We start from the raw sequence: 27,339 nt of genomic DNA, 5'->3' as shown, positions 1-27,339 counted from the left end.
AGCGAACCAGACGTGGAGGACCCGCAGAGAGTTTGAGCTCCTGGTTAAGCTAGAGAACCAGATGTGGAGGCCTCGCAGGGAGTTTGAGCTCCTGGATAGTAGTGCAAAGTGCCTACTTGATCCATTCAACATGCAGTGGCATTTGAACTTCAGATGCTCCTCCTCATGCATGTGGCCCAGTGCATTTATGAGTGCAGTGTACTGTTACGGAATACAAGTCATGATGTAAAATTTCTCCAGTGGCAGATGGCTCAGTAAGACTCCAGGGTAGAAACTCCTTGCTTTTATATTTCATGGACTCATAAAAATTAGATGTGGTTCATCTCTGTTAGGCTCATTTTACTTTTTCTACCCTTGATGCATACTTATCCTGAGAAAGCACTCCAGAGAGGCAATGAGATACAGTTTTAGATGCATAGGTTCAAATCCATGGATTTTCATCTTTGTCTTTTGAAACATGATTTACTTGTTGCTATAGTTCAAGTCCTTTAGGGCAAAGACTGTGTCTTAGTGATTTTTGTATCAAGCATTATGCCTAGCGCTATGCTGGGTATATCAGATCATTCAGTGAACGTTTGTAGAATGCATAGATAAATGCATGAGCTACTTAAAATTCACAATCATTAGAAATAGCAGTAATTTTGGAGGCCTATTTATCCTTTACTTAGAATAGTTTCTTGTACTTTCCTTTGAATCTGGGTGTCTTAATTTTCCTGGAACTACCCACGATTGCAGAGAAAAACAATGAAATCGCAATGTTTATATCAGACTTGGTAAAACGATCCATATTTCACATGCTTGGCCCTTCTCAGCTTGTCTTCTGCATCATCCTCGGTGTTGAAAACAAATGACAGCACCTCACAGCTTGGTAGAAAATATCTTCCCAAAATATCCTTGCCTCTCTCCCACCCTTGCCTTCTCATTTTGCCTGAGACAAAGTGGTTAGTAGTTTGGCTTTTAGGTTCTTCTTTTCATGTCCCTGTTCTGTTGACCACATCTTTGAGCAGAGCAGGTGTCCATGTTACTGGGGACTAGAAATGAAGTGGATGTGGGTCGCGTCCCATGTGGATTACTTCTGCCCTGACCAGAGGAGGCTGAAGGAGAGCTGGTTTGCTGAGGTCCCACTCTTGCATCACGTGCTGCTACCTCACATTGTTTTCTTTTAACCTGTCATAATCCACCATTCGGAAAACCTGTTACTGCATTAATAGCTAAGACCGAATTTTTTTAAAGGAGAAATATCTACTTTTTAAGCTGCATTTTTTACTGTCGTCTTGATCTCTTGATCTTTATGGCCCACTCAGATTATTACCCTGGGGTCTTCCCGCAATATCAAAGCCAACGTTACCCATTTCATCTCAAATATTAGAGTCACATTCACACTTCCTAAAATGTCAAAGCACCTATCCTTTAGCTTTATGTCTCCAAGGACCTCTAAAGCACACACAATGCAATTCTCAGGAAGCATGTATTGTTAAGATGTAATGAGTCACAAGCAAGTCAATGCTTGAAATTTTGCACCTTATCATAATGTTGTATTGTGTTTATAATACACATAGTAATCTTCTCACTTAACTGAAAGCATGTTGAAAATGAGGAGTGTGCCTGATTCATTTTATATCCTCTATGACTCTTAGCATAATGTTGGTACTTCATAAGCCCTAAATAAAAGTGAGTAAATGAACTGATGAGTAAGGTAATGATTGAAGGAGAGAATGAATGAATGAGTGGTTAAATAAATAGGAGGATGAATTCATGATTAAGTGAATGTATGTCAACAGGCTACTAAAAATATAACTCGTTTTAAATATAAAAGAAGTTGAGAGACATCTATCATACATAACCAATTCTTATTTTTATTTCTTTTTAAACAGAGAAGGCCGAGCTGCTCTGGTTTCATCTTTTGGAGTATTTAAATATTTGACCATGTATGGCATAATCCAGTTTATCAGTGCATTACTGCTCTATTGGGTATGAACCAAAATCATTTTGTCTCAGCTCTAATTGCATTTATGTCCCTAATTTATTATTCAGGGTGTAGCTCCTATACAAGATTTAATGTTTTATAAATAAATGACATTTCTCAAAATAGGTGTCTGCAAACTCAGGAACCTGGTATAACTGTGCATGAAATGTGGAACTAGAAATAAGTAGATGTAGGTGAGTTTTCTAGTGTGTTGTTTTTCTCTTGATAACCTGAGACTCTTGACCTCTCCAAAACCCTGTTTCTTCTTTTGGAGTATGAAGAGAGCTTCAAAGCAGCCTAGATATAATTCAGCAGGAAATGGATGAGTCTCCAATTGTGGAATATTTTCAACAGAAGACTAAGAAGAGATAAAAAGGAAGATAAGTTGTTGAATTTGCTTTGAAGGACTAGAATGCTAAAGACCTTTCACAATGGACCCTTATTCCTGAAGGTACCTAGAATTTATACAGTCAGGGAAATCATTAGTAAAGAATCGGAAATTCTTTGAAACTAAAAAAGACTCAAAATTAAATGATGAAAATAACCATTTAAAAATTAATTAGCTGTATGGAAGAACTATGTATAGGCTAAAAATAATCTTCATTAGTCCAGTCATAGCTTGTACTACAGTAAAATGATTCAACAGGCTCAAGGAACACTTCAGGAGGGATTATTCTATTGCTTTCCTGGGAGGTTTGAGAAGTGAATAAGAGGGCCACAAGATTACACCATCCAGTGGGCTATTGCTTCCAAGGATCACACACAGAGGGCTCAAAGGCAGCTTGGTGGGAAGAAACAAAAACTGGACTGGGAGTCAGAAAACCTGGATTCAAGTTCTTCATCCAAAAAAACAAATTAGGTCTTGCCTTTGGCCAAAACCTGCTTCTGGGAAGCTGATTTTTCAGAGCCCTCCATAGTTCCATGAAAGCTTCTCCTAGAAGAAAAACTAAAGCTGCAGTTGGAAATTTCTTCCTGCTCCATCTCATTCTGAATATATAATTTTACCACTCTCAGGTGAAAAGAAGAGGAAAGGACATGAGAAAGAAAAGTAAAGAAGACAGAGGAAGAATTGGAGGTTGACAGGGACACTGAGGAACCAATGGCAGCCTTTCAAACATGTGAAAGCAGAAATTCATTTCCAAAGCCTCCATGGATAGAGGTAGAAACCATAGTCCACTCTGCAGCCATTTATTCTAGTGGTCTAGACCTAAATAAGAGTGTTGCAGAAAAACCTTAACCTGGTACCTTCTGGGACTTGGATTCACTCTCTGAGAAGCCAGCAATACTTTCCATGTGCATAAATCTGGTCTGTAATGTGCTCAGAACCAGTTTATAGTTTGGTGCTTAGTCGACAGATATGAAACAGATAAACAGACCTGGCTGCAAGAAATATTGCAAGGCAACTTCCTGGAGAGTAATGATTTGACTTTCATATATAAATCCTTCAACTCTATAATGTGAACTTGAAAGAAGTTCTGTCTACACAAACCTTAAAAAGGCAGATGTACCAGACTGAATTCTGCAATGGGCTTACTTAGGGTAGGAGCCTTTGCTCAGTTTGTGAAAGTGAATGGACTCCAAGAGACCTATGTTGTAAACTCATACCATGGGTGAGGATGGAAAGCAATGTCTAGTGAATGAATTGCACCTTCACTTCGAATTTTAAGTATAACATTTCTAAGGGAACATTCAGGCTTTAATATCTTATGTTGAGAATTCAACTGCCTAGGCTGAGACTACAGCTGTCAGGTAATTAATACACCCAATAGGAGGGTGGTTCTCGAATAATTGACTTTCGTCGCTAATATGAAGTAGGTTAAATGCAGGGAAAATAGTCGTCTGGCCTCATTCCATACAATGAGATGCTAATAATTTTAGGTTAGTCATTTTCTTCCTGAAGAGGAGAAAAAAGTAACAGCTGCCTCCTAATGACTTAAAAAGAATGTAGGGAATAATAAAAAGGCTATGATGGCAGATGCCACATTTATATTTGCTTTTGTTTCTTTTTCAGCAACTACAACTCTTTGGAAATTACCAGTATCTCATGCAAGATATAGCCATTACTTTGATGGTCTGTTTAACAAGTAAGCTCTTTAGCAAAGAAAAACTGTATTGTTTTTATTTATCTGTGAAATTCTAGAAACAGTCACACAAAAAGGAACTTTTGAGAAAGAGGCACCCTTATTTCTAAAACCTCATTATTTATGAATTTTTTAAAAGTGATATTGGGAGTAAGTTGAAAGTCGAAATCCCGAGACTTGGCATTAAAACATTCTGATAACAAATAGGTCTTAGTCACAAAAAAATTGTCAATGTAGTCCAAGTTCTTTGTAGTTTTATGTCTTGTGCATAGAAAAATGAATACAAAATCTAGAAAGGGAATTTTTTAAAACCCAAAGGTCACTTTCCATTATTCAGCTATGCTTCATGTTGACGTGAAACCAGATTTTTGCCAGGTCTTTGATGTGTGAGAACAAATGCTAACATTTTATTTTAGTAGAATTTTCCAAAAGCAAGGTATGGCTTTCAACAGCAGCTATTGCTCATTTCCTTCCTTTGAGATGACACTGATAAAGTATTTCCTATCAAGGAACTCAGGGCTTGATGCTAACTCTTAATAAGTGAGAAAGGTGACTGCCTCACCAGACAGCAAGGAAAAAGAATGGCATTGTCATCTCTTTTTCCTTGCTCAACAATAGGCATGTTATGAAAAATAACAGATAAAACATCAGTCAATGTAGGATATTAATAACCTTGAGAATTTCATGTAGCATCTTAATACATAAAACTGATATGTTTTATGTATCAACCCAATGACTGAATTTATCAGTATCAGAGATATAAGCACTAAAATATCAATTTTGATTCTTAGGGTTGAAATGTCTATTCATAGTTCATTAAAATATTTTTCTACATGTTATTAATATTCATATGACTGAATAATTTTGAATCAATGCAATTGCTTCTACAGTGTTGGATATTTTAAGCAATTTGAATGATTTATTTGTGAATGATGCTAAAAAGAGAAAAAAACACCAAGAGATTTCAAGAACCAAGCTTTCAGGCAGCAGCATGGAGGTGAAGGCCATGGCTATCGTGGCCTGTTTTCGTGACCTCTGGCTAACTGTCCTCATAGAATTGTGAGGATCAGATACAATGATTCTGGTAAAGTGTGCATCACAGCACAGGACACACTGAATACTCATTACAATGTGAACCATATCTCCTCCTTTTCCTCTTTTGAAAAGACTGACTAGCTCTCTGAGCACTTGAAGAGCATTAGAATGTGTACAGGTAGACCGGTGTCACTAGAAATCCAAAAACATGGATGATCTTCCTAGTTCTAGTCTTTCCTCAGACTTGCTTTATGACACTGAGCAAGTTATTTGGAGCTTTTGCACACTTAATTCCATGATATTAGTTACGTGGTAATGGGGCTGCTTAACTCTTTCCCACAGCAATAGCCGGTTGAGCCTCATGCCAGTTGGTAGCCCTGGGAAACTCAGTCTCGCATCTCAGAACGGGTTCTATGGGAGTGCTGGGATGACTCACAGTGGGACCATTATTACCACTAGGAGAAAAAAAACTTCAGAAGGGTGACGATAGACCAGAAGCATAACATTCTATCAGAATGACAGCACTTTATTACTCAGCAAACTGTAGCTAGTAAATGGGCTAAACTCAGGGAGATTGGTGAAGGAGAGTAGAGGCAGAAAACAGCTATGTTTGTTAGTTTGCTTTTACCTTCTCCTGCAAACATCCTATTGTTTTCCCATCTCTGCAAGCTTACTCATCCCACAGGCTTATCATTTCCTGGTCAAGTCTAGGTATTAAGATGATCTTATCCTTAGACATGAAAAGGCCAGGTATTATAATTATTACTTCACATTTTCATCCAATTCAAAACTTTTCTTCCTTTACTTCAAGCCTGAACTATGGGCTTGGGGCAAGCAGCAGACGAGAAGGCCATGGTCTCTTCTTCACTTCCCTTGAGTCACCTACTCTCCACCCCTGTTTCTGGGGAAGAAGAGCAACAAGAGCAAAGGACTTATTTTTATGTTATTTTTTTTCTGCTGCAAATTTTAAGTTCCAGGGTACATGTGCAAGATGTGCAGGTTTGTTACATAGGTAAACATGTGCCATATTGGTTTGCTGCACAGATCAACCCATCACCTAGGTATTAAGCCCAGCATCCATTAGCTATTCTTCCTGATGCTCTCCTTCCTCCTTGCCCTTCCCAACAGGCCCCAGCATGTTTTGTCTCCCACCATGTGTCCATGTGTTCCCACTGTTCAGCTCCACTTATAAGTGAGAATATGCAGTGCTTGGTTTTCTGTTCTGGCATTAATATGCTGAGGAACAAATGGAAAAACACTGCATGCTCATGGATAGGAAGAATCAATATCATGAAAATGGCCATACTGCCCAAACTAATTTATAGATTCAACACTATTCCCATTAAACTACCATTAATATTCTTCACAGAATTAGAAGAAACTATTTTAAAATTCATATGAAACAAAAAGAGCACAAATAGCCAAGACAATCCTAAGCAAAAAGTACAATGCTGGCGGTATCATGCTACCTGATTTCAAACTATACTACAAAGCAACAGTAAGCAAAACAGCGTGGTACTGATACAAAAACAGACACAGAGACCAATGGAACAGAAAAGAGAACTCAGAAATAAGACCGCACACATACAACCATCTGATCTCTGACAAACCTGACAAAAACAAGCAATGGGGAAAGGATTCCCTATTTAATAAGTGGTGCTGGGAGAACTGGCTAGCCATATGCAGAAAATTGAAACTGGACCCCTTCCTTACACCTTACACAAAAATTAACTCGAGTTGGATTAAAGACTTAAATGTAAAACCCAAAACTATAAAAACCCTAGAAGAAAATCTAGGCAAAAGACTTTTTACTTAAGTAGGATTATGCAGTGCTATCCTGTCAAATGCCCTCAAACATGGCAACCACCTACATTTAGGCAATAGGCATGGGGTTCATTGGTGAATTCATCAGAGCTTCCCTGTGGATAGTTGTGGACTAGACCACGCCCTGACATAGTGGTGCTCTCTCCCTCTGACTTCTCAGGATTCCTTTCTGCAGCTGCCTTCTAGTGGTACATACCATGAAGCCCTTTTCTACTGCTGGGCCCTCCAACCCCAGCAGGCTGCCACATGGATAAACTTCCAGAATAGCTAGCTCTAGCCTGGCTAATTTCCATGGCTTCTACTTAACCTACCAGACAGTAAATAGCTTGCTCTCACTGCTGCCTGCCCTTTCCCTCTGCTGTTACCTTAAAGGGAGTGAGCAAGGCCAATATCCTCTCTTAAAACCACTTCCAGTCTCTCTAACAGTGGCTCTTAGGACTTCCCCTCATGGGGTTGTGGTGATGCTGAGAAGAAAACCACAGTTTACATTGCTCCTAACAATTGCCTTTAAAGAATTGCTTGATAATCTCCATAAGTTTTCTCTTATACAGATAGCATGCAGCGAATGAGGCAGGAACAGACAAGCTTATAGTTAAATAACCAATATGGATCTCTCTTGCTAGGTACTATGGAGATACGGCGATAATCTCTCTTCACAATAAACTGGCACTTGCAATTCACTGTCCTCACATATAAGGCTCAGCACAATTCTCTAGACAAGAGAAGCACCATTCAACATTCCCTTATACAAGTGTTCATCTCTCACTGTGTATTAGCCACATAGGTTCCTGGGGCATGAGAAGGCTGATTGTTCAAGTTCAGAGTTTAGTGGGGGATTCACATACATGAACAAATAAGATGCAAGTTGAAAGTAGTGAGTAGCAGAAAACAGCAGATGCTTTGGGAGTTCAGAGAAAGAAGAGATGGCTTCCGATAATCTGGGGTTAAGGAGGAGATAGCAGTGGAGAAAGGAGAAAGATACTAGGCATGGATGCATGAAAGAAGTAGCATTCACATCAAAATAAGAAGGATGGATAAGTTTCAAATATCTTTTGCTAAAAGAAGAGCATTTCAAGTAGAAGGAAGCAGCATGAGCAAGAGAAAGCTGATAAATATGGGGTATGAGCTTTTAATGTGACCACACTGCAGCGTATGTGAAATCTTTTATTGAAAAATTGAAAAAGTGAATTGGGTCAAATCACAGAGAATCTTGACTGCTGGTCTGAGAACTGTGGACATTTATCTGCAGCCCTTAGGAGTCGTCAACAATTGATGATCAGTGTAAAATTACAGATGTCCCCGATTTACGATGGTTTGACTTATACGGTTTTTGACTTCACAATGGTGCGAAAGTGATGCACATTCAGAAGAAAGTGGCATGATACCCTCAGGATGCTGGGCAGTGGCAGCAAGCTGCAGCTCTCAGCCAGCCAAGAAATCATGAGGTTAAACAACAGATACTCTACATTGTGCTGTGTTGCTAGATTATTTTTTTCAATTGTAGCCTAATTCAGTGTTGTGAGCATGTTTGAGCTAGGCTAGTCTAAACTATGGTATTTGGTAGGTTAGATGTACAGTATAAATGTATTTTCAACTTAAAAATGTTTTCAATTTACAATGGGTTTATTAGAATGTAGCCCCATTGTAAATCAAAAAGCATCTGTATCCTCATTACGGCTTCTTACATTTCCAGGTTTCCAGGTTAAGGCTTTTGGCCTTAACTCTGACTTGGTTCTGGGAAGAGACAATACCATCAAATATTTAATTTATTTACTTATTTATCTATACACACCTTGCCTTGTTCCCACAAGGTTTTAAGGCAACATACGGAGACAAATTATAATACATTACAGAGAAAATCTAAAAGAAAAATAAGAGGAAGTGAGGAGGGATGTTGATCAGGCAATGCATGTCTGGAAATCCAATTTGACTCTATTTTGTGTGGTGGCATTTTTAAGGAGCTTGTTTTGCCACATCTCTGTCCTTTTCAACAAGAACTCCTCAAACTAGATCAAGAAAATAGAGGGAGGGTTTGTTTAAGAACATAATTCTCAAAAAAATCTAAGAACAGGAACTCGGAAGCACCTGGATCTCAGGAGGACTAGAACACTGAAGGGTAAAAATGGAGGTCACTTTCTTTATTTCCAGGTGGCCACCTTGTGTCTCTTCTTCTTTCCATTCTTACTGTTTCCATCTGTCTTCCATTTATTCACCTTACAGCTGTCCTCATAAAATAACACTAGGACTGGGGCTCTGCAGCCTTTATGTTTGTCTTCTTATAGCTAATGAGCTCAGCCTCTCATTGTCCCATTTGCAAATATCTTGGAGAGAAAATTTATCGACCTGATGTGGGTTAGATGCCCACCTCTAGGCCCCTCATTTCTCCGAATGAAGGTGGGATCATGAAATTCAGATCCATTTAGGCCAGCCATTCCAGCCCCTAGGAGAAGGCAGTATCCAGAGAAGGAGGTGCAGGAGGGACTCACCTATTATACAAGTGCATCTCGTACATCCCATCTGTGTTTCAATGACTCCTAACCTTTTCTAGGTCTTGGTCCCCTTAAATAATCTGATGGAAAATACAAACCATTTCATCTTAGAAATTTCATGATACCTACTTGAAATTCTGCATGTAGTTTAGGTGGGTTCATGAACCTCCTGAAATTTGTCTTATATGATTTTCAGTGTTTGGAATAAAAAGTAAACGAACTACTTAGGAGAAACACAACTACGAGATATCCAAATGATGCCAAATAATTAAAAACTATAAGAATAGAATTTGAAACTGTGAAGTCTTCCTGTGCAATAGATCCTATGCTGGGTTTAGTAAGAAACAGAATGTGGAATGAGACAGGATTTCTTCCTTCAGGGAGCTCACAGTCTGCTGAGTGCAGATGTAAACAACTAGATTTAATGCAAGACACCCTGCACTGTAGCAGCAATGTGAGTAATGTGTTGTGGGAACTCAGAAGGGAGAATGATTAATTTTGAATACCATATAACACTTCAGAAGTTAGTATTCCTCTGAATGCAATCTGATAGCATGTATCATCGTCATTTTAAGGAAACCCAAATAATGCAGAAAAGTTTTCTGGGGGCATCCTCATAAACAGTACTACTATCCAAGCTTGTATTGCAGGGCTTGTCATTTTGTTCTTTTAATTTTTGAGATGCATCATACTGCAATATGCTGTAGAGCAGAGAACATAGGGCTTCACAATCAGAAATACTGGGGTTTCCAGTGCCATGCTGTCACTCACTAACTGTGGGTCTTTCAACAAAGGAAACTACTTTCTGAGCCTCAGTTTCTTCACCTGTAAAATTTACCTATTTTGCTTTCAAGGAAATAAAAATTATGTTTATAAACACTTAGTACAGCCTCTAAGAACCTAATAGATGCCCTACAATGGTAGCCATAAAATTGTTTTATTTATAATCAGGTATACAGATTCTCTGTTAGAAGTAGTAAGAGTCTCTAACATGGAAAAAGTCAGAATATTCTGTGTAAGAACCCTGTATGCATTAGGTATTGCCTCAATAGTACTGCATAACAACCCACCCCCAGAACTCAGCATTTATACCATCAGGCAGTTATTCTCCCCATTCATGGGTCTGTAAGTTGATTGTCATTTAGCTGATCTAGGTGAGCTCAGCTGGGCCAGTCCGCTCTAGTATGTCAATCAGTTGATCTTGGTTAACGCTTTTGGATTTGATTCAGGTCTACTCCACATTTTTCATTCTGAGGCCAGGTTGAACAGTCAGATTTGGTATTTTCTCATTGTGAGTCACAGAAAGCAGAGCCGTAGGGCAAGCCCGGCTGTGCAAGCATGCTTGAAGTCTATGTTAACATCTCTTTGGCCAGAGAAAGTCACACAGGGAAGCCCAAAATTAAGGGGTGACAAAGTACACCCCACCACTATGAAGCCAGCAATTCAGTCTACCACAGTTACTGTGTAAAAGAAAGACAAGAAACTACAATGAGCATGAGAGAGAAGACCAAAGAGGTAGAAGCCAGATGCACAGAGAGGCAATTTTACTCTCTCCACTACCTGCAGCCTCTTTATGAATTTATAGCTACATTCTGCTTTGGATACTGGAATACAGAGAGAACTCCAAGCACTAAAACCTCTGCCTTCCGTGACCTGAAAGCACAATTTCCTTGCACTTCTCCTGAGCCCTGATCACAGTCTACACTGTGTGCCCCTTCTTTGTGGACCCAAGCAGTGGCTTCTGACAGCAACCACCGAGAATTAGGCCAAACTTTACAGATTAAGGGTACAGCCTCCACAAGAATGCCCTCACTTCAGACACCAGCCACAAGTGTGGGGCTCTCGATACCACCTGAACTTCTGATTAGTTCGCTACAAACCTAGGAGTTCCCATTACTCCCTTGGGTTCAACAATTTGCTACAATTTACAGAACTCAAGAAAGTGTTATACTTATGATTGCAGTTTTATTATAGCAAAAAGACATAAATCAGAACCAGCCAAAGGAAGAGACACCTAGGGCAAGGTCTATTAGGGGTCTCAAACAAGAGAAACACTTCCATTGTCCTTTCCCTGTGAAGTCAGGATGCCTCACCCTCTTGGCACATCGATGGGTGACAATATGCAGAGTACTACCAACCAGGGAAGCTCAACTGAGCTTCGGCATCTGGGATTTTTATGAGGGTTTCATTATGTAGACATGATTGATTGAATCATTGGCTGTGAGGTCAAATTCAGTCTCTAACCCCACTCCCCTATCTGGAGGTCAGGCTGATATCTTGTGGATCAAAGTTCCAACCCTCTAATCACATAGATGGTCTTTTGGGCGTTGGCAGGACCCTTCCTGAGTCATCTTAACACTAACGCTCCTCATTCCCACCATGAGTCATCTTGTTAGCATAAACTCTCAAGGCCCACCATGCATAAGAAAAATACTCCTATCACTCAGGGCATTTCAAAGATTTAGAGGATACATCCCAGGAAAAGCCAGCCAACTTCTTTATTACACAATCTGTCTGTGTCTTTCATGGACTTTCAATTCTTTGAAGGCGGGTAGAATGTCCTTCTCATCTCTGCATACCCCACAGACTCTAGCCCAGCACCCTGCCAGGAAAACATTGATTGATCTGGTATAGGTAAAGACTTAGTCATGGAGCTTTAGAATAAAAGAGTTGAAAGGGCCTTTGGGTACCATTTACGCATTCCAACACATTTTATATGTGAGAAAATGAAGGACCAAGGAGTTTACATGATTACCCCAGAACACATATTGAACAAAGCAAAGACCTACTCTAGAGTTTTATCATCCCACATTGGACACTCATTTACCACTACTCTACCTGTACACTCATAAATACAAACTTAAATATGCACACCCCACTTTTTCCCTTACATCAAATAAACCAGTGATAAGCTGTGAGAAGGGAAGACGTGACAGGTATGAAGACAGGAACTGAAACATGACTACAATATCATTCTTTAAATTCAAATTCCTGTCCTCCTCATGCTTCCTTCCTGCTCTGCCTTGAGAAGCAAATACATTTCATTTTCATCAGCATGTTCAAATATGTAGCTATTAAGGATGTAGTCGTCTTTTAAAAATAGTTGTTCTTTTTAATTTCTGCCCATTTCCAAACGCTTTAAATTTAAAAAAGCCCTGAAATCAAAAATACAATATAGTTTAACACTCTCATCTAGAAGCAGTATTTTTAATGAGTTCTTTTCCTTAATGTAATATACATCAGCAGTCCCCCATTCACCTGTGTATCCAGAGAGATACTTAACGCATCTCTAGCATCTATCACAGTGCCTGGCTCATTGACATGCTCAGAGAAAGTTGGCTGAATGAATAACAGAGTGAGTGTTTTTTTTTAAATTATCCAGCATATGAAGATGAATCTAGCTATATTCCTCCTTATTCTCCTCATTCTAACTCTCCACTTTCCTCTCATACTGAGACATAATATTAGTATTGCTTATCCCACGAGCAAGGCCATTTCCCTCTTTTACACATAATTTCTGGTCAGTCTGGTTATGGAGAAAATATTGGCACCATGCGATATGGTAAATATATTAATTACATAACTTCCTAAACCACTTTTTTATTTCTGAAGGTGAAGACAGAGCATGGAAGAGACAAAGGCTGGTAGAATTGGATGTGCCACCAGGCAATGTGCTTACCTAGGTGTAAATCTTCTGTTCGTGTTTGCTTAGTCTGAATCCCAATGCCAGACTCAAGATAATATGCATCTCAGTCTCAACCTTTTATTCTCAATGATAAGATTGTAATAGGGAAAAAATGCATTTGTCTTTCAGTGAGTTCAACTCATGCCTACCCAAAGCTGGCTCCATATAGACCAGCAGGACAGCTCCTATCTCCCCCTTTACTGCTCTCAATATTTTTGAATTCCTGTTTCTCCTGCGTTGTGCAGATCAGTGCATTTCTCTATGTGAAGCAGCAGCCTTGGTATTGTGAGGTCTACCAGTACAGGTAAGTTCATTTTCCTAGTGCTCCTTTCGAAAGCTGATTTAATAAATATCCAATGACATTGCATAACTTGGCTTGAACATATATCCTAAAACTTTTAATTAATAAAATTGTGTCGCTGCAAAACTCAAATGATGGGACAGAACACAGTTAATCCATGGACTACCGGGGTGGAGTGGGTGGGAAGAGATCTGTCACACTGGTTGTTAATGTATAGATCTAACAACTTGTTGGCTGAATGAATATATTAATTCCCTGGTATTCTGTATATTTTATAGACCGGGGGTGGCAAACATTTCTTGTAGAGGGCCAGATAGTAAATAGGCTTTGTGCACTACATGGCCTCAGTTGCAGCTAGTCAACTCCACTGTTGCAGCACAAAAGCAGCCTTAGACAATAGGTAAACAAGTAAATGTGGCTGTATTCTAATAAAACATTATCTACAAAATCAGGTGATGAATCAGATTTGGCCTGTGGACTGTAGTTTGCAGGCCCCTGATATAGACATATGAAAGAGATTTGTTTATTTTGTTTTTTTCCAAATAAATGTTAAAATGTGAATTGATGGTATCCTTGTTCTGATTGAATTGGAACAGTGGAATCAGGACTAGTCTCTTTACCCCCCTGGGCTTTAATGTTTTTGTGGTAGGCTATAGCGTCGATGGCTCAAGCTTTATTTTGCTAACAAAGCCTTTCTGCCGATAAAAGAAAAGGCAGGAAAAGAGCTGCTCTCTTTGAAATAGCAAATGTGCAAACTGCCCCTCACTCCACAGAGCACCAGAAATCAGTAAAACAGATTGAAAACTAGCAAATGATCAGATTGTCATTTAGATAAAAAACTCAGCAATTTAAGTATAACTAGGAATATAGAATCTCATTCTGTTTCAACACTAGATTTTTTCTGAAATTGGAGTGCATATACTCAGAGAACTCAAGTTTTGACTGAACCTAGAAGACAATATATTGTAGCCAAAGGAGGATGGATAGGAAATCAGGAATTCTAAGAATTCCTGACTCTATCACTAACCAGATGTGCCATACTAGCCCTCAATTTTATTACCTTAATGTAAGTATATTGGACTAGATACTCTTTGGTTTTAAACTCTATAATTCAGGCCATCTAGTCTGTCTGTTCCTCTTTTTGTAAAAATGCTTTGTGACTATGGAACATCTACTACAGGCCTATGTCAGAGATATTGTGGGTTTGGCTCTAGTCTACCACAATAAAGTGAATATTGCAATAAAGCAAGTCACATGAAGTTTTGGGTTCCCAGTCCATATAAAAGTTATGTTTACACTATACTGTAGTCTATCAAGTATGCAATAACATTATGTCTAAAAAAGTACATGCCTTAATTTCAAAATAATTTATTGCTAAAAAATGCTAATGATCATCTGAGCCTTCAGCAATTCATAATATTTTTGCTGGTAGAGAGCCTTTTGAAAGAGTGACGCTCAGACTTAAGACCACGGCACACCGGCTCGGCCAAGAGATCTTTATTGGAGCCAGCAGGCTGGGCTGGGCAGGAGACAGAGAGAGAGAGAGTGGTGGGGGGTTTGCTTCTTTTATGCCCAGGAGGGCTGCATGGATGTTTGTGATTGGTTGGGGTGGGGCTTAGAGCGAGGCGGGAAAAACACCTCTCTCTGATTGGTTTTTCCTTTGGCGGGCTTGCATTGAGGAAGAAGAACCCGGAACCAGTGCCATTAGGGTGCTCTAGTTACCTAACATTCCTCCCTTTTTTGTTTTTTAAGAAGTGGGGAGGTGGGTGTCGCTGTTCGTCTGGCTACTTCCTGCTGAATGGGGGCATCTTGGGAAGGGATATTGGAGGACTGTAGGGGCAGGGCAATAGCAGGAGGCCAAGGAAGACAGTGCTGAAGGTGAACACTTCCCGGGGTGTGAAGTCTAAAGATGTCCCTTGTAAGTAGAAGTCATCTATGGATGCGAGCCATCCGTATGGCAGGGAAGGATCTGCTATGAGCCACGTATCTTCTTGGAGGGCCTGGAGGAAATCTAAGAAATTACAGGTCCTGGAGGTGGAGGCCATGGGTAGGTGAGTCCTGGTCATCTTCTTCGGTTGCTAGGAGTTGGTAGTGCCTGATGAGAAGCTGGTTAAAAGTCTGGTTAGATAAGGAGGAGATTCGTTGTTGCATGAACTTTATTAGGCAGGGGAGGAGAGTACAAAAGGCCACTATTCCTAGGAGGGGTCCAAGAAATGGTAGGACCCAAGCTAAAAGAGGCATTTTTAGAGTGTCCCAAAGTGAGAAGCCTGTATTCGTTTCGAGGAGTTTTTGTCTTATGTCATTAAGATTTTTTATGTTAGTCTCGACAAGCTGGGACTCATTAATAAAGTAACAACAGCTTTCTTGGAGGAAAATGCATGTGCCTCCTTTTTCAGCTGTCAGGAGGTCTAGGGCTCTGCGGTTTTGGAGGACTACTCCGGCCAAAGAGGTGATTTGTTGTTGCAGGGTGGCTAGTGACCGTGCAGTTTGTTCAATAGTGGATTCTAGGTGTATCTTTAATTCATTAACCTGCATGACTCCGTATCCGAGGGAGGTGGCCCCTAGAGCAGAGCCTAGAAGGGAGGTTGCAAGGGAGAGGCCAAGGATGGCAGGTATAAAGACAGCCCGTCTTCTTCTTGGGGCCTGATTTATGGGAGGGTGGTTAAGGTTGAAGGTGGTGGTCCCTTCGGAAAGGGAGAGGAGGGTAAGTTGTGGCAGGAGTGTGATGGGGAAGCAGGTGGTATTGATGGAGGAATTGATTGTTTTGTAAAGAGTGTGGTTACACCAGAAGAAGTATCCACTGGGGGCAGAAGAGTTAGGGTAGGAGGTGGAGGTATTGCAGAAGGAAAAGGATTCAGGGGAGTCTGTGTAGCAGGTAATGGCCTGGGACGTATTGAAGAGGGGAACACCGGATATTAAGGGGTGTTGGGGGGTGGTGAATGATCAGAAGTGTTGGTAGTGTTTGGGAGGGCGACAGGAACAGCAATAAGTGGCAGTTTATTAAGGCTGGCACATAGGAAGCAGTTGGAGGGAGAGATATTAGAGGCATTTAACAGTTGGATTCCTTCCTGTAGAAGTAAGAGCCAGGACTGCTATACTGAGATGGAAACGGAGGAGGAGTCTAGCTGCTGGAGGAGGTCTTCGGTGGCTTGAGAGATGTCGCCGGAGATGCCGGGAAGCGAGATTTTGGGGGGGGGGGGGGTTGTAAGAGCGGGTGTTGGTAAGGGTCTGCACTGGGTAGGAGTATGCATTGCTAGGGTAAATGCCTCCAGTCACTCCTTCTCCCCAGACTGAATTGGCTGGGTCAGAAATGTGGATGCTGCGGCTAATATTCATAAACCCTTTACTTCGCGTATAGTACAGAAAGGGTTGAGCTGAGGGCCGGTTGGATTTGCCGAGGGTCCAGTCCGTTGCCCAGTTCATGTGGCAATAGCGCCAGGGACAGCCATAGCATTGAGGCCACTGTGTTTTGCACTGTTGGTCGGTCTGTTGGTGTTTGAAGCACAGTGCAAATTTAATTTGTGTAGCCGTGGTCCAATGGTTATCTATCATGGTTAGATAAGGGATGGTGAGATTTATGCTGGAGGCATTGAGAGAACAGTTGGTATAACTAAGAACATTTGTGTGAACCCTACGGCCTTGAGTGTATGTCTCCTTGAGAGTGAAGAAGTAGTATGGGGCCTGTGAAAGGGAGGGGGAGTAGAAGAGTAAGGCTGTAGAGACGAGGAGGAGGAGCAGCATGTTAATCTTCGGGGATAGGTGGGAGGGAAGGAAGCTTGGAAATGCGGATTTTTAAGGGTTGGTTAGGTATAGGGGTAGAGATGTAGCATGAGGCAGAGGTCCTGGTTCTTGGGCTGTCTGGACCTGCAGCTGGTTTCAACCTGGAAATGTGAAGCCAAGGAGTTAAGTGGTGAGGAGATTCTTGGAGCCTGGCTGCGGAAGGGGTACAAAGCATTACCTGGAGAGGCCCCGTCCATTTTGGAGTTAGTTCAGGGGTGTGGGAAGGCTGGGGAAGAAAATAGTAAACCCATTGGCCTGGGGATAGAGGGAAGGGGGGGTGAGGGTTGGACGTATCCAGGAGTATGAGATCTTGCTGCTTCCATAATTGTGACCGGATAAAGGTAAGGAGGGGAAGGTGCATGTCGGAGGGGAGAGGACTGGAAGACGGGGTGATACCTGTAGGAAGAGGGGGGCAGCCGTACGTGATCTTGAAAGGGGAGATTAGAGAGGGTTTTTTTGGGAGTGCTTGCAGCTTAAAGAGGCGTAAGGGTAAAAGTTTAGTCCAGTCTAGATGTAGTTCGAGAGAGAGTTTAGTGAGGCAGTTAGTATGCTCTACCTTGCCTGAAGATTGAGGATGATAGGGAATATGGAAGTGCCAGGGGATGTTTAGGGCTGTTGCAATGTGTTGTGAGATCTGGGAGACAAATTCTGGGCCATTGTCTGACTGGAAGGAGGAGGGTATTCCAAACCGTGGGATAATTTCGGTGAGGAGGAGTGAGACGACTGTAGTGGCTCGCTTGTTGGTGGTGGGGAAAGCTTCGACCCACCCAGAGAACGTGTCCACTAAGACTAGGAGGAATTTGAATTTCTTGACTGGGGGCATGTGGGTAAAGTCAAGTTGCCAGTCGCTACCAGGGATATGTCCTCTGGCCTGGTGGGTTGGAAAGGGGCTGGGTTTTAAGGGTGTGTTTTGGTTTGTCCTCTGGCAAATAGTGCAGTTGGAGGTGAGGTCTTGAAGGAACTGAAGATCAGAGGGTGTTAGCGTGAAAAAGGAAGACAGGAAGGTTTTAAGGGCCTGGGGGCTGGTGTGAAAAATGGAATGTAGATGAGTGAAGAGGGTATGTCTAGAGACGATGGAGGGGGAAGGGTCGAGTGGGCTTGAGAGTGTTACTAAAAAGGTGGGAGGGAGACTAGAGAGGGCTGCTCTTCGGGCCTGATGATCGGCTTTGTTGTTACCTTGAGTGATTGGTGAAGAATCGGTCTGGTGGCTTTTGCAGTGGACAATGCCGACCTTTGAAGGGAGTAGTGAGGCTTTAAGGAGGTGGGAGATGGGAGAGGCATTGGTGACTGAGTTTCCTTTGGTCGTGAGTAATCCTCTCTCTCTCCAGATGGGGGCGTGAGAGAGCAGAATGTGAAAAACATATTTGGAGTCTGTGTAGAGCGTGAGTGTATGAGCTGCCGCCAGTTCGAAGGCGCGGGCAGCCGCAATTAGCTCTGCCTGTTGGTTGGTGGTATGTGGCGGCAGAGGCTTGGCCTCAATGGTTTTGGTCAGTGAGACCACAGCGTATCCCACGAGGCATTGGCCTCGTGATATGAAGGAGCTGCCATCTGTGAACCAGGTGTGATCAGAGTGGGGTAAGTGTCCTTCGCTGATGTGAGATGGGCAAGGAAGGAGAGATTCCAGAATTTCATTACAATTGTGTTGGGGGAGGTCATGGTTGACTGGCGGGAGAGTGGCCGGGTTGAGGGGGGCACATGCCTGGAAGGAGATAGTTGGATCATGCAGAAAGGAGACTAAGAGAGAGAGTATATGGCAAGGGGGAAGGGTTTGTAGGCTTCTATATGTGAGGAGATCTTTAAGGTGGTGAGGGGAGGCAATGACTGTGTTTGCCCGGAAGGTGAGTTTTTTGGACTCCTTGAGTAAAAGATAGGCTGCCGCCAGGGTGCGGAGGCATGGAGGCCAGCCTTTGACTGTGGGATCTAATTGTTTGGACAAGTATATGATGGCGGCAAATGAAGGCCCTTGCAACTGACCTAAGACACCTAGGGCCAGTCCCTTTTGTTCATGTACGTATAGGGTGAAGGGTTTCTGGAGATCTGGAAGATGTAGGGCAGGGGCCTTGAGAAGTGCCTGTTGGAAGGCCTGGAAGGGTTGAGTAACAGCAGTGTCTAGGGGTTCGGACGGGGCTCTGCGGGCCAAGTCATAGAGGGGCTTTGCTAAGAGAGAGTAGTTAGGAATCCATGTTCTGAAATACCCTGCTAACCCAAGGAATGAAAGAAGTTCCTGCCTGGTTTTGGGAACTGGGAGGCTCCGTATAAAACATTTTCGGTCTAGGGTTATGGCCTTGGAGTTGTGGGACAGGAGGACCCCTAAATAGATCACCTGGGGGGAGGAGAGTTGGACTTTGAGTGGAGATACTCAATATCCTTTGTCTGCCAGAAAGTTAAGGAGAGATACGGTGTCAGTCTGGGAGACTGCTAGAGAAGGACTACAAAGGAGGAGGTCGTCCACGTATTGCAGGAGGGTGGACCGAGGGAGTTGCAGTAACCTGAGATCTGCAGCTAGGGTTTGTCCAAAGATGTGGGGGCTGTCTTGAAACCCTTGGGGAAGGACTGTCCAGGTGAGTTGTTGTGACTGTTGAGTGTCTGGATCTGTCCAGGTGAAGGCAAAAAGATCCTGAGCTTGTGGGGAGAGGGGGATGGTAAAGAAGGCATCTTTAAGGTCTATGACAGAAAAATGTGTTGTGTCAGGTGGAATAGAGGAGAGGAGGATGTAGGGGTTAGGAACTAGTGGGTGAATAGGCCTGACAGAGTCATTGATGAGATGTAGATCTTGAACCAGGTGAAATTTTCCATTGGTTTTTTTTACTGCCAGTATGAGAGTGTTGAATGGAGAGTGTGTAGGCCTGAGGAATCCTTTCCGTAAGAGTTCGGAAATGAGGGGCTGCAGGCCTCTGAGGCTAGTAGCCGGAAGAGGATACTGAGGTTGACTAGGGAAGTGGTTGGGGTTTTTTAGGGAAATTTTAACGGGTGTGCAGTGAGCTAGGAAAGGGGTGGTTACATCCCAAACTGTGGGGTTAACGGAGGCCGGCAGAGGCGGCAGAGAGCTGGGCGGGTCTGGGGGACTGGAGATTACAGCGAGGAGAGAGGTGGAGTCTGGGAGCACTGTGGGGTTGAATGTAATAGCTGCCCCAAATTTGGAGAGGATGTCTCTACCTAATAAAGGAAGGGGACACTGGGGCATAACTAGGAACTTGTGAGAAAAGAGATGACCAGAGAAAGAGCATGCTAGGGGTGGGGTGGTCTTTGGCTGCATGGTCTGGCCTCCTACTCCGACTATGGGAGGGCCAGAGGTGGAGACAGCGCCCCAATACTCCCGCAGAACCAAGAAAGTAGCCCCGGTATCAAGGAGAAAAATGACGAGACGCCCATCCACTGTAAGAGGTACCCTGGGCTCCTGTGTGGTGATGGTGTGTGTCGGGGAACAGGTCCCAGGGCCCCGTCAGTCATAGGCTGCCAGCCCAATGAGGTCAGCCTCAGGGCAGGGGTCTGGCCCAGCTCCCCCGGGGAAGCTGGGGCAGTTGGTTGCCCAGTGGCTGGACTGTTGGCACTTGGGGCACGGTTGTTTGGGTGGCCTAGGATTAGGACATTGATGGGCCCAATGACCTTCGTTCCCACATTTAAAGCATGGTCCGGGGGGGTTGGCGGTGACTGGTGGACATAGAGGCATGGTGTCTGATAGGCTGGGTTGAGGCCTTGAAGGCCTGAGCCAACATCTGGCACTTCTGCCTCCTTGCCTGCTCATCACGGTTGTGATATACCTTGAATGCGGTGGCCAGGATCTCGGTCTGTGGGGTAAAGGGACCTCTGTCTAGCCTTTTTAGTTTGGCTCGAATATCCGGGGAGCTTTGTGCAAAGAAGTGGGACATGAGAAGTTGCCTGCCGTCGGGGGCTTCGGGGTCTATATTGGTGTATTGCTGGAGTGCCTGTGTAAGGCGGGCGAGGAAGGCGGACAGGTTTTCATGTTTTTCTTGGATGATTTCGTGGAGTTTTTCAAACTTGACTGCCTTTTGAGCTGCCTTTCGGAGACCTGTTATTAAACAGGTGGCAAAGTGGTCTCGGGCTGTGACACCATTCTGGGAGTTATAATCCCAGCCAGGATCGTGCTCGGGGACTGCCTGCGCTCTGATGGGTAGGGCTGGGGTTGTTTGGTGAGCCTGATCTGCATAGGTATGGGCCTGCTCCCAGACTCGCCTACGTTCCTCGGGAAGGAGGGTGTTGGAAAGAATCATATAAATATCATGGAAGGTAAGACTGTAGGCTTGGATAAGGTATTGGAATTCTTTGATGTATGACGCTGAATTGGAGGTGTATGAGCCTAGGCGTCTTTCAATTTGTGAGAGATCTGCCATGGAGAAGGGCACATGGACGCGAACAATATCTTTGGCACCTGCAACTTCCCTGAGGGGAGCCAGGATGGGGAGATGGGATTGGGAGCGGGTGGCCGGGGGGCTGGGCAGAGGAGCAGACGGGGGTTGAAGGGAAGTTGAAGGAGCCAGGGGGGAGCGGGGGCAGGGATTGTTGGTGGCAGAGCAGTGGTGGGAGGGCGAGGTTGAGGATGGTGATATGGAGGCGGTTCGTCAGCAGGGTCGAAATCAGAGGTGGAGGGAGGGGGAGAGGGCTGAGAAAGACCTTTGGAGTGGAGAGCAGCCACGACATGTCGGGGTTGGGGTCGACAGGACATATAGAGGTGAGGCTTATCCTTTAATATGAAAAAGCCGTAAATATAGGGGATCTCTTCCCATTTTCCCGTGTGCTCGCAATAATTGTAGAGATCCTGGAGAATTCCAGGGTCTAGGGACCCGTAAGGGGGCCATTTACTTTGGTTGTCTAAGGGGTAGGTTGGCCAATCTCACGTGCAGAATTTGATTAGGCGCTTGGGTTTAAGGTCAGCAGCAAGGCCTAGGGTAGCCAGATTGTCTAAAAGGCATTTTAGGGGAGAGTCGGCCGGCAGGGATGCGGAGCCTCCCATGGTAGAAAGGGCAGTGATGGCGAAGAGGGTGTCCCCTACTTAGCCGAGCACTGTAATCAGGTTCAGAGCCTTCGGTTGGTCGTCACCAAGGCGAAGGAACTGAAGGGCCAACAGGATGGCCGAGGGACCGTGAGCCACCTGGTACCAGGATTTTGTATGTAGCCAACAGTATGGCGTGGGGTGGAGGCTCAGGCCGGAGGGGCGAGGAGGAGAGGGAGAAAACTCCGTTCCCTGCGGGTCGAGGAGGGGAAGCAGGAGTCTGTTACCACAGTATAGGACTAGGCGGCAGACTACGGAAGGGGACTTACCAAACAGGAGCCGGTGGTGGATGCGCTGTTTGGCGGACGGGAAGTTGGGCGAAGGCCGGCCGGGGCCTGGTCTGAGTCTGAGGGGGACTGGGGTCCCGCCGGAGGCGGGGAGTCCCAATCCGAGTCACGGCACCAATGAAAGAGTGACACTCAGACTTAAGACCACGGCACACCGGCTCGGCCAAGAGATCTTTATTGGAGCCAGCAGGCTGGGCTGGGCAGGAGACAGAGAGAGAGAGGGTGGTGGGGGGTTTGCTTCTTTTATGCCCAGGAGGGCTGCGTGGATGTTTGTGATTGGTTGGGGTGGGGCTTAGAGCGAGGCGGGAAAAACACCTCTCTCTGATTGGTTTTTCCTTTGGCGGGCTTGCATTGAAGAAGAAGAACCTGGAACCAGCGCCATTAGGGTGCTCTAGTTACCTAACACCTTTACCTCAAGCTGAGTGGCTGCTGACTGATCAAGGTAGTGGTTGTTGAAGGCTGGGGTAGCTGTGACAATTTCTTAAAATAAGACAACAATGAAGTTTCCTCATTGATTGACTCTTCCTTTCATGAGATACTTCTCTGTAGCAAGTGAGGCTGTTTAATAGCATTTTATCCCATCTCAGTACTTTCAAATTTGAAGTCAATTCTCACAAACCCTGCTGATGCTTGGTCAAGTAAGTTTATATAATATTCTAAATCCTTTGTTTTCATTTCAACAATGTTTACAACATCTTCACCAGGAGCAGATTCCATCTCAAGAAACCACTTTCTGTGCTCATCCATATGAAGCAACTCTTCATCCATTCAAATTTTATCATGAGATTGCAGCAATTCAGTCACATCTTCAGGCTCCACTTCTAATTCCAGTTCTCTTGCTATTTCTACCATATCTACAGTTACATCCTCCACCTAAGTCTTGAACCCCAAAAGTCATTCAAGAGGGTTGAATCAAGTTCTTCCAAACTTCCGTTGATGTTGATGTTTTTACCTTCTCCCATGAATCATGAATGTTATTAATGACATCTAGAATGGTGAATTCTTTCCAGAAGGTTTTCAATTTTCTTTGCCCAGATCCAATAAACGAATCACTCTCTATGGCAGCTATAGTCTTACAAAGTGTATTTCTTAAAAAATAAGACTTGAAATTTGAAATTACTCTTTGATCCATGGGCTACAGAATAGATGTGTATTAGCAGGCATGAAAACATTAATTTCCTTATACATCTCCATCAGTGCTCTTGGAGGGTGACCAGGTGCATTGTCAATTAACAGTAATATTTTGAAAGGGATCTTTTTTTTTCTGAGCAGTAGGTCTGAACAGTGGGCTTGAAATATTCAGTAAACCATGCTGTAAACAGATGTGCTGTCATCCATGCTGTTGTTCCATTTGTAGAGCACAGGCAAAGTAGAGTTAGCATAATCCTTAAAGGCCCTAGGATTTTCAGAATAGCAAATGAGCATTGGCATCAACTTAAAGTCACCAGCTGCATTAGCCCCTAATAAGAGAGACAGCCTCTCCTTTGGAGGCTTAAATCCAGTTACTGACTTATCTCTAGTTATTAAAGTCCTAGAAGACATCTTCTTCCAATAGAAGAGGCTGATTCATTTCCACTGAGAGCTGTTTAGTGTAGAAACCTTCATTAATTGTCTTAGTTAAATCTTCTGGATCACTTGCTGCAGCTGCTACATCAAGACTTGCTGTTTCACCTTGTACTTTTACATATGGAGACACCTTCTTTCTCTCAGTCTTAGGAACCAACCTCTTGCTAGTTTCAAACTTTTCATCTGCAGCTTCCTCACCTCTTTCAGCCTTCAAAGAATTGAAGGGAGTTAGGGCCTTACTCTGGATTAGACTTTGGCTTAAAGGAATGTTGTGACTGGTTTGATCCACTATCCAGACCACTGAAATTTTCTTCATATCAGCAATAAGACCATTTTACTTCCTTATCATTCATGTGTTCACTGGAATAACACTTTTAATTTTCTTCAAGAACTCCTACTTTGCATTCACAGCTTGGCTAACTGGTGCAAGAGGCCTAGCTTTTGGCCTGTCTTGGATTTTGACATGCCTTCCTCACTAAACTTACCCATTTCTAGTTTTTTATTTAAAGAGAGAGACATGTGACTCTTCCTTTCACTTGAACACTTAGAGGCCACTGTGGGGTTATTAATTGAACAGATTTCAGTATTAGTATCTCTCAAGGAATAGGGAGGCCCCAGGAGAGGAAGAGAGATGCGGAAACAGCCAGTCAGTGAAGCAGTCAGACACACACAATATTTATCGATTAAATTTGCATTCTTATAAAAAGCACAGTTCGTGGCATCTCAAAACAATTACGATAGAAACACCAAAGATCACAGATCACAATAATAGAGGTAGTAATTATTTCAAAAAGTTTAAAATATTGCAAGAATTGCCAGAATGTCACACAGAGACGAAGTGAGCACATACTGTTAAAAAATGGTGCCAATAGACTTGCTAGATGAAAGGTTGCCACAAACATTCAATTTGTAAAAAATACAATATCTGGGAAGCACAGTAAAGTGAAACACGATAAAGCAAAGTGTGCCTGTATGTGCAAAGCACATTTCTAGACTACAGGGAGCCCAGGATAATAAATATTAAGTCTTGCATTTGAGTTCACAGTTAGAAAATGAATCTTATTTATAAACAGTTGTAATAGTGGTTTAAAAGTTTCAAGCTGAACAAGAAAACTGGTGGAAACTAATTTATAGGTTTAATTATTAAAAAAAAAAACACTGGAAATAGATCAATCAGGACTGGGAAAGCTCATATCTTGGACAAATATTTTTTGAGTAAATATTATGTGACCTCACTGTGCTAGGTGCCAAAAATTTTTTGTAAATCTGATTAAAACCAAAAAACAAAACCACAAAAAAACCCATATTCTAGGAACTCACATCCCAAAGATGTAAAATAAAATTATGCAAATACAGAATTGCAAAACAATGAGCTTGCTAAAGTAATTGTTTTGCAATTCTTTATTTATATGTGTCATTGCCTTTAACTGAGATAACATTTTTTTAAATGTCTTTACTTTTGTGGGCACTAGTACCACTTGCCAGCAAAAGTAAAGGCATTTCAGATGCAGAGGGTTTGAAGGACGGATGTTAAGTGCAGTTAAAGGCAACAGCACATGCAAACCCAACAGGTATGCAAATTGATACGTAGGGAACAGGGAATAAACCTGTATGTTTGGAGTGTATAGAGCATGGGAGGAGTGGCAAAAGGTAAGACTGAAAAGGTAGATTGAGACAAGGATGCAAAGATCTCATAGGGCAGTTGGAGAAGTTTGAGCTTAATTTATCAGCAAAATAGAGCCATAGACCCCTTATAAGCAGCAGATTGTCATGTTCAGATTTTCAAGAAGATCCTTTGTCTATCCGAGGGAAGTAAATTGGAGTGGGAGACTCAAACTCAAAACTCGCTAGGAGTCTTGTTTAGTCCACGAAAGAGAAAACAACACACACACAGTTTAATTGACATGGTCTATTTACTCTTTGAATTGATAGGAATTCATAAAATATTGTCATCCAGGCCCTTTCAAGGTAGATCACTTGTTCTAAATGGAGTGCCGGACAAAGAACAATCTTCACTTCCTTTTATTTCTGCTTTGTCATAGCAAGAGGTGAACAAAGTATGTCTTGGTAATTACTGGCTGGCATAGTTTGAAAGCTAAAATCTCATGGTAGTGATTAAACTATCTTTTTTTTCACCTAATGGATAAAAATGGAACAAAATGTTTCATAAACACTGGTGATTCTTTTGTAGTGAGTGTTTTCTGGCCAACCAAAGTAATTTTTCAACAAATGTGAGTTTGGAAAGAAACTGGACTGGAAATGCAACTCTGATTCCTGGTTCAATTTTAAGTTTTGAGACCACCACACTGTGGCCCATCACCACCATCAACTGTATCACAGTAGCATTCATCTTTTCTAAGGGAAAGCCATTTCGAAAACCCATCTATACAAACTGTAAGTATATAAAGTTTAATTTTTTTTCTGAATATTTTCCCATTCCCTTTCTCACCCTAGAGTTGTACCTCACTGGTGAAATGATGGGCTGAGGAAGAAACAATTGCATGACTCTAAAATTGCTGTTGAATGCTGTGGTCATAGTTGGTAGAGCCCACATCAGAAAATCTGCTTGTTTGCAGATAAGCACAGACATTATTTGTCACATGAGTCTTGTCCTATTGTGAGTCATCAAGAATCATTTTAAACACATACATGCATGTGAAGATATTTTATTAAAGGCTTTCTAACCAATTCAAATGCAAATTGACCTCTTTAGCCTTATAACATTGGGCAAGTTACTTTAACCATTCTATGACCTTATTTCCTCATGGGCAGAATGGGAGGGAGTATCCTTAATTTATCAAGTCCTGAGGGAAGGACTAAACAAAGCATTTCGTGGAATGGGCCTAGCACAATTTATGTAAAGGGTCTGGCACTTAGGGGCTCAAAAAATCTTATTTACTTCCCCTGTATATTAATTTAAGTAGAGTTTTTAAAAAATTATTCGAAGCTACAATTAAGATCCTCCCAGCTAAGGCTGGGAGTGGTGGCTCACTCCTGTAATCCCAGCACTTTGGGGGGCTGAGGTGGAAGGATCGCTTGAGTTCAGGAGTTTGAGACTAGCCTGGGCAACACGGTGAGACCTTGTCTCTAAAAAAAACGTTTACAAATTAGCTGGGCATGGTGGCTCTTCCCTGTAGTCTCAGCTACTTGGGGAGGCTGAGGTGAGAGGATTACTTGAGCCTGGGAGGTCGAGGCTGCAGTGAGCCAGAATCACACCACTACACTCCAGCCTGGGCGACAGAGCAAGACTCTGTCTCAAAATAATAAGAATAATCATCCTCCTCCTCAGGCCAAAGAAGTCAGAGAATATGCCC

At 42.8% G+C, this 27,339-nt stretch overlaps 2 protein-coding genes across 4 annotated transcripts in view; one reads left to right on the top strand and one right to left on the bottom strand.

The window, feature by feature from the left end:
- Positions 1-27,339, bottom strand: part of PLAAT1 (phospholipase A and acyltransferase 1) — an 81,217-nt gene that overhangs the window by 4,628 nt on the left and 49,250 nt on the right. The gene's annotated exons all lie outside the window — the stretch shown is intronic.
- Positions 1-27,339, top strand: part of ATP13A5 (ATPase 13A5) — a 127,305-nt gene that overhangs the window by 89,330 nt on the left and 10,636 nt on the right. The window contains exons 24-28 of one of the 3 annotated variants that reach the window (XR_010116698.1): positions 1,875-1,971; positions 3,978-4,050; positions 13,210-13,384; positions 14,276-14,447; positions 26,217-26,297. Coding sequence is in view for 2 of the 3 variants with exons in the window: in XM_063621987.1 (XP_063478057.1) it covers positions 1,875-1,971; positions 3,978-4,050; positions 13,210-13,384; positions 26,217-26,419 (548 nt within the window). In the remaining variant the exon portion in view is untranslated. Of the gene's footprint in view, positions 1-1,874; positions 1,972-3,977; positions 4,051-13,209; positions 13,385-14,275; positions 14,448-26,216; positions 26,420-27,339 lie in introns of those variants that run through there. The other 2 variants (XM_063621987.1, XM_063621988.1) reach the window with 2 other exon arrangements.

The sequence above is a fragment of the Symphalangus syndactylus genome, chromosome 17 (assembly GCF_028878055.3).
Source record: "Symphalangus syndactylus isolate Jambi chromosome 17, NHGRI_mSymSyn1-v2.1_pri, whole genome shotgun sequence".
NCBI lineage: Eukaryota > Metazoa > Chordata > Mammalia > Primates > Hylobatidae > Symphalangus > Symphalangus syndactylus.
The sequence above is the reverse complement of the archived record's forward strand: the minus strand, read 5'-3'. Positions and strand labels throughout refer to the sequence as shown.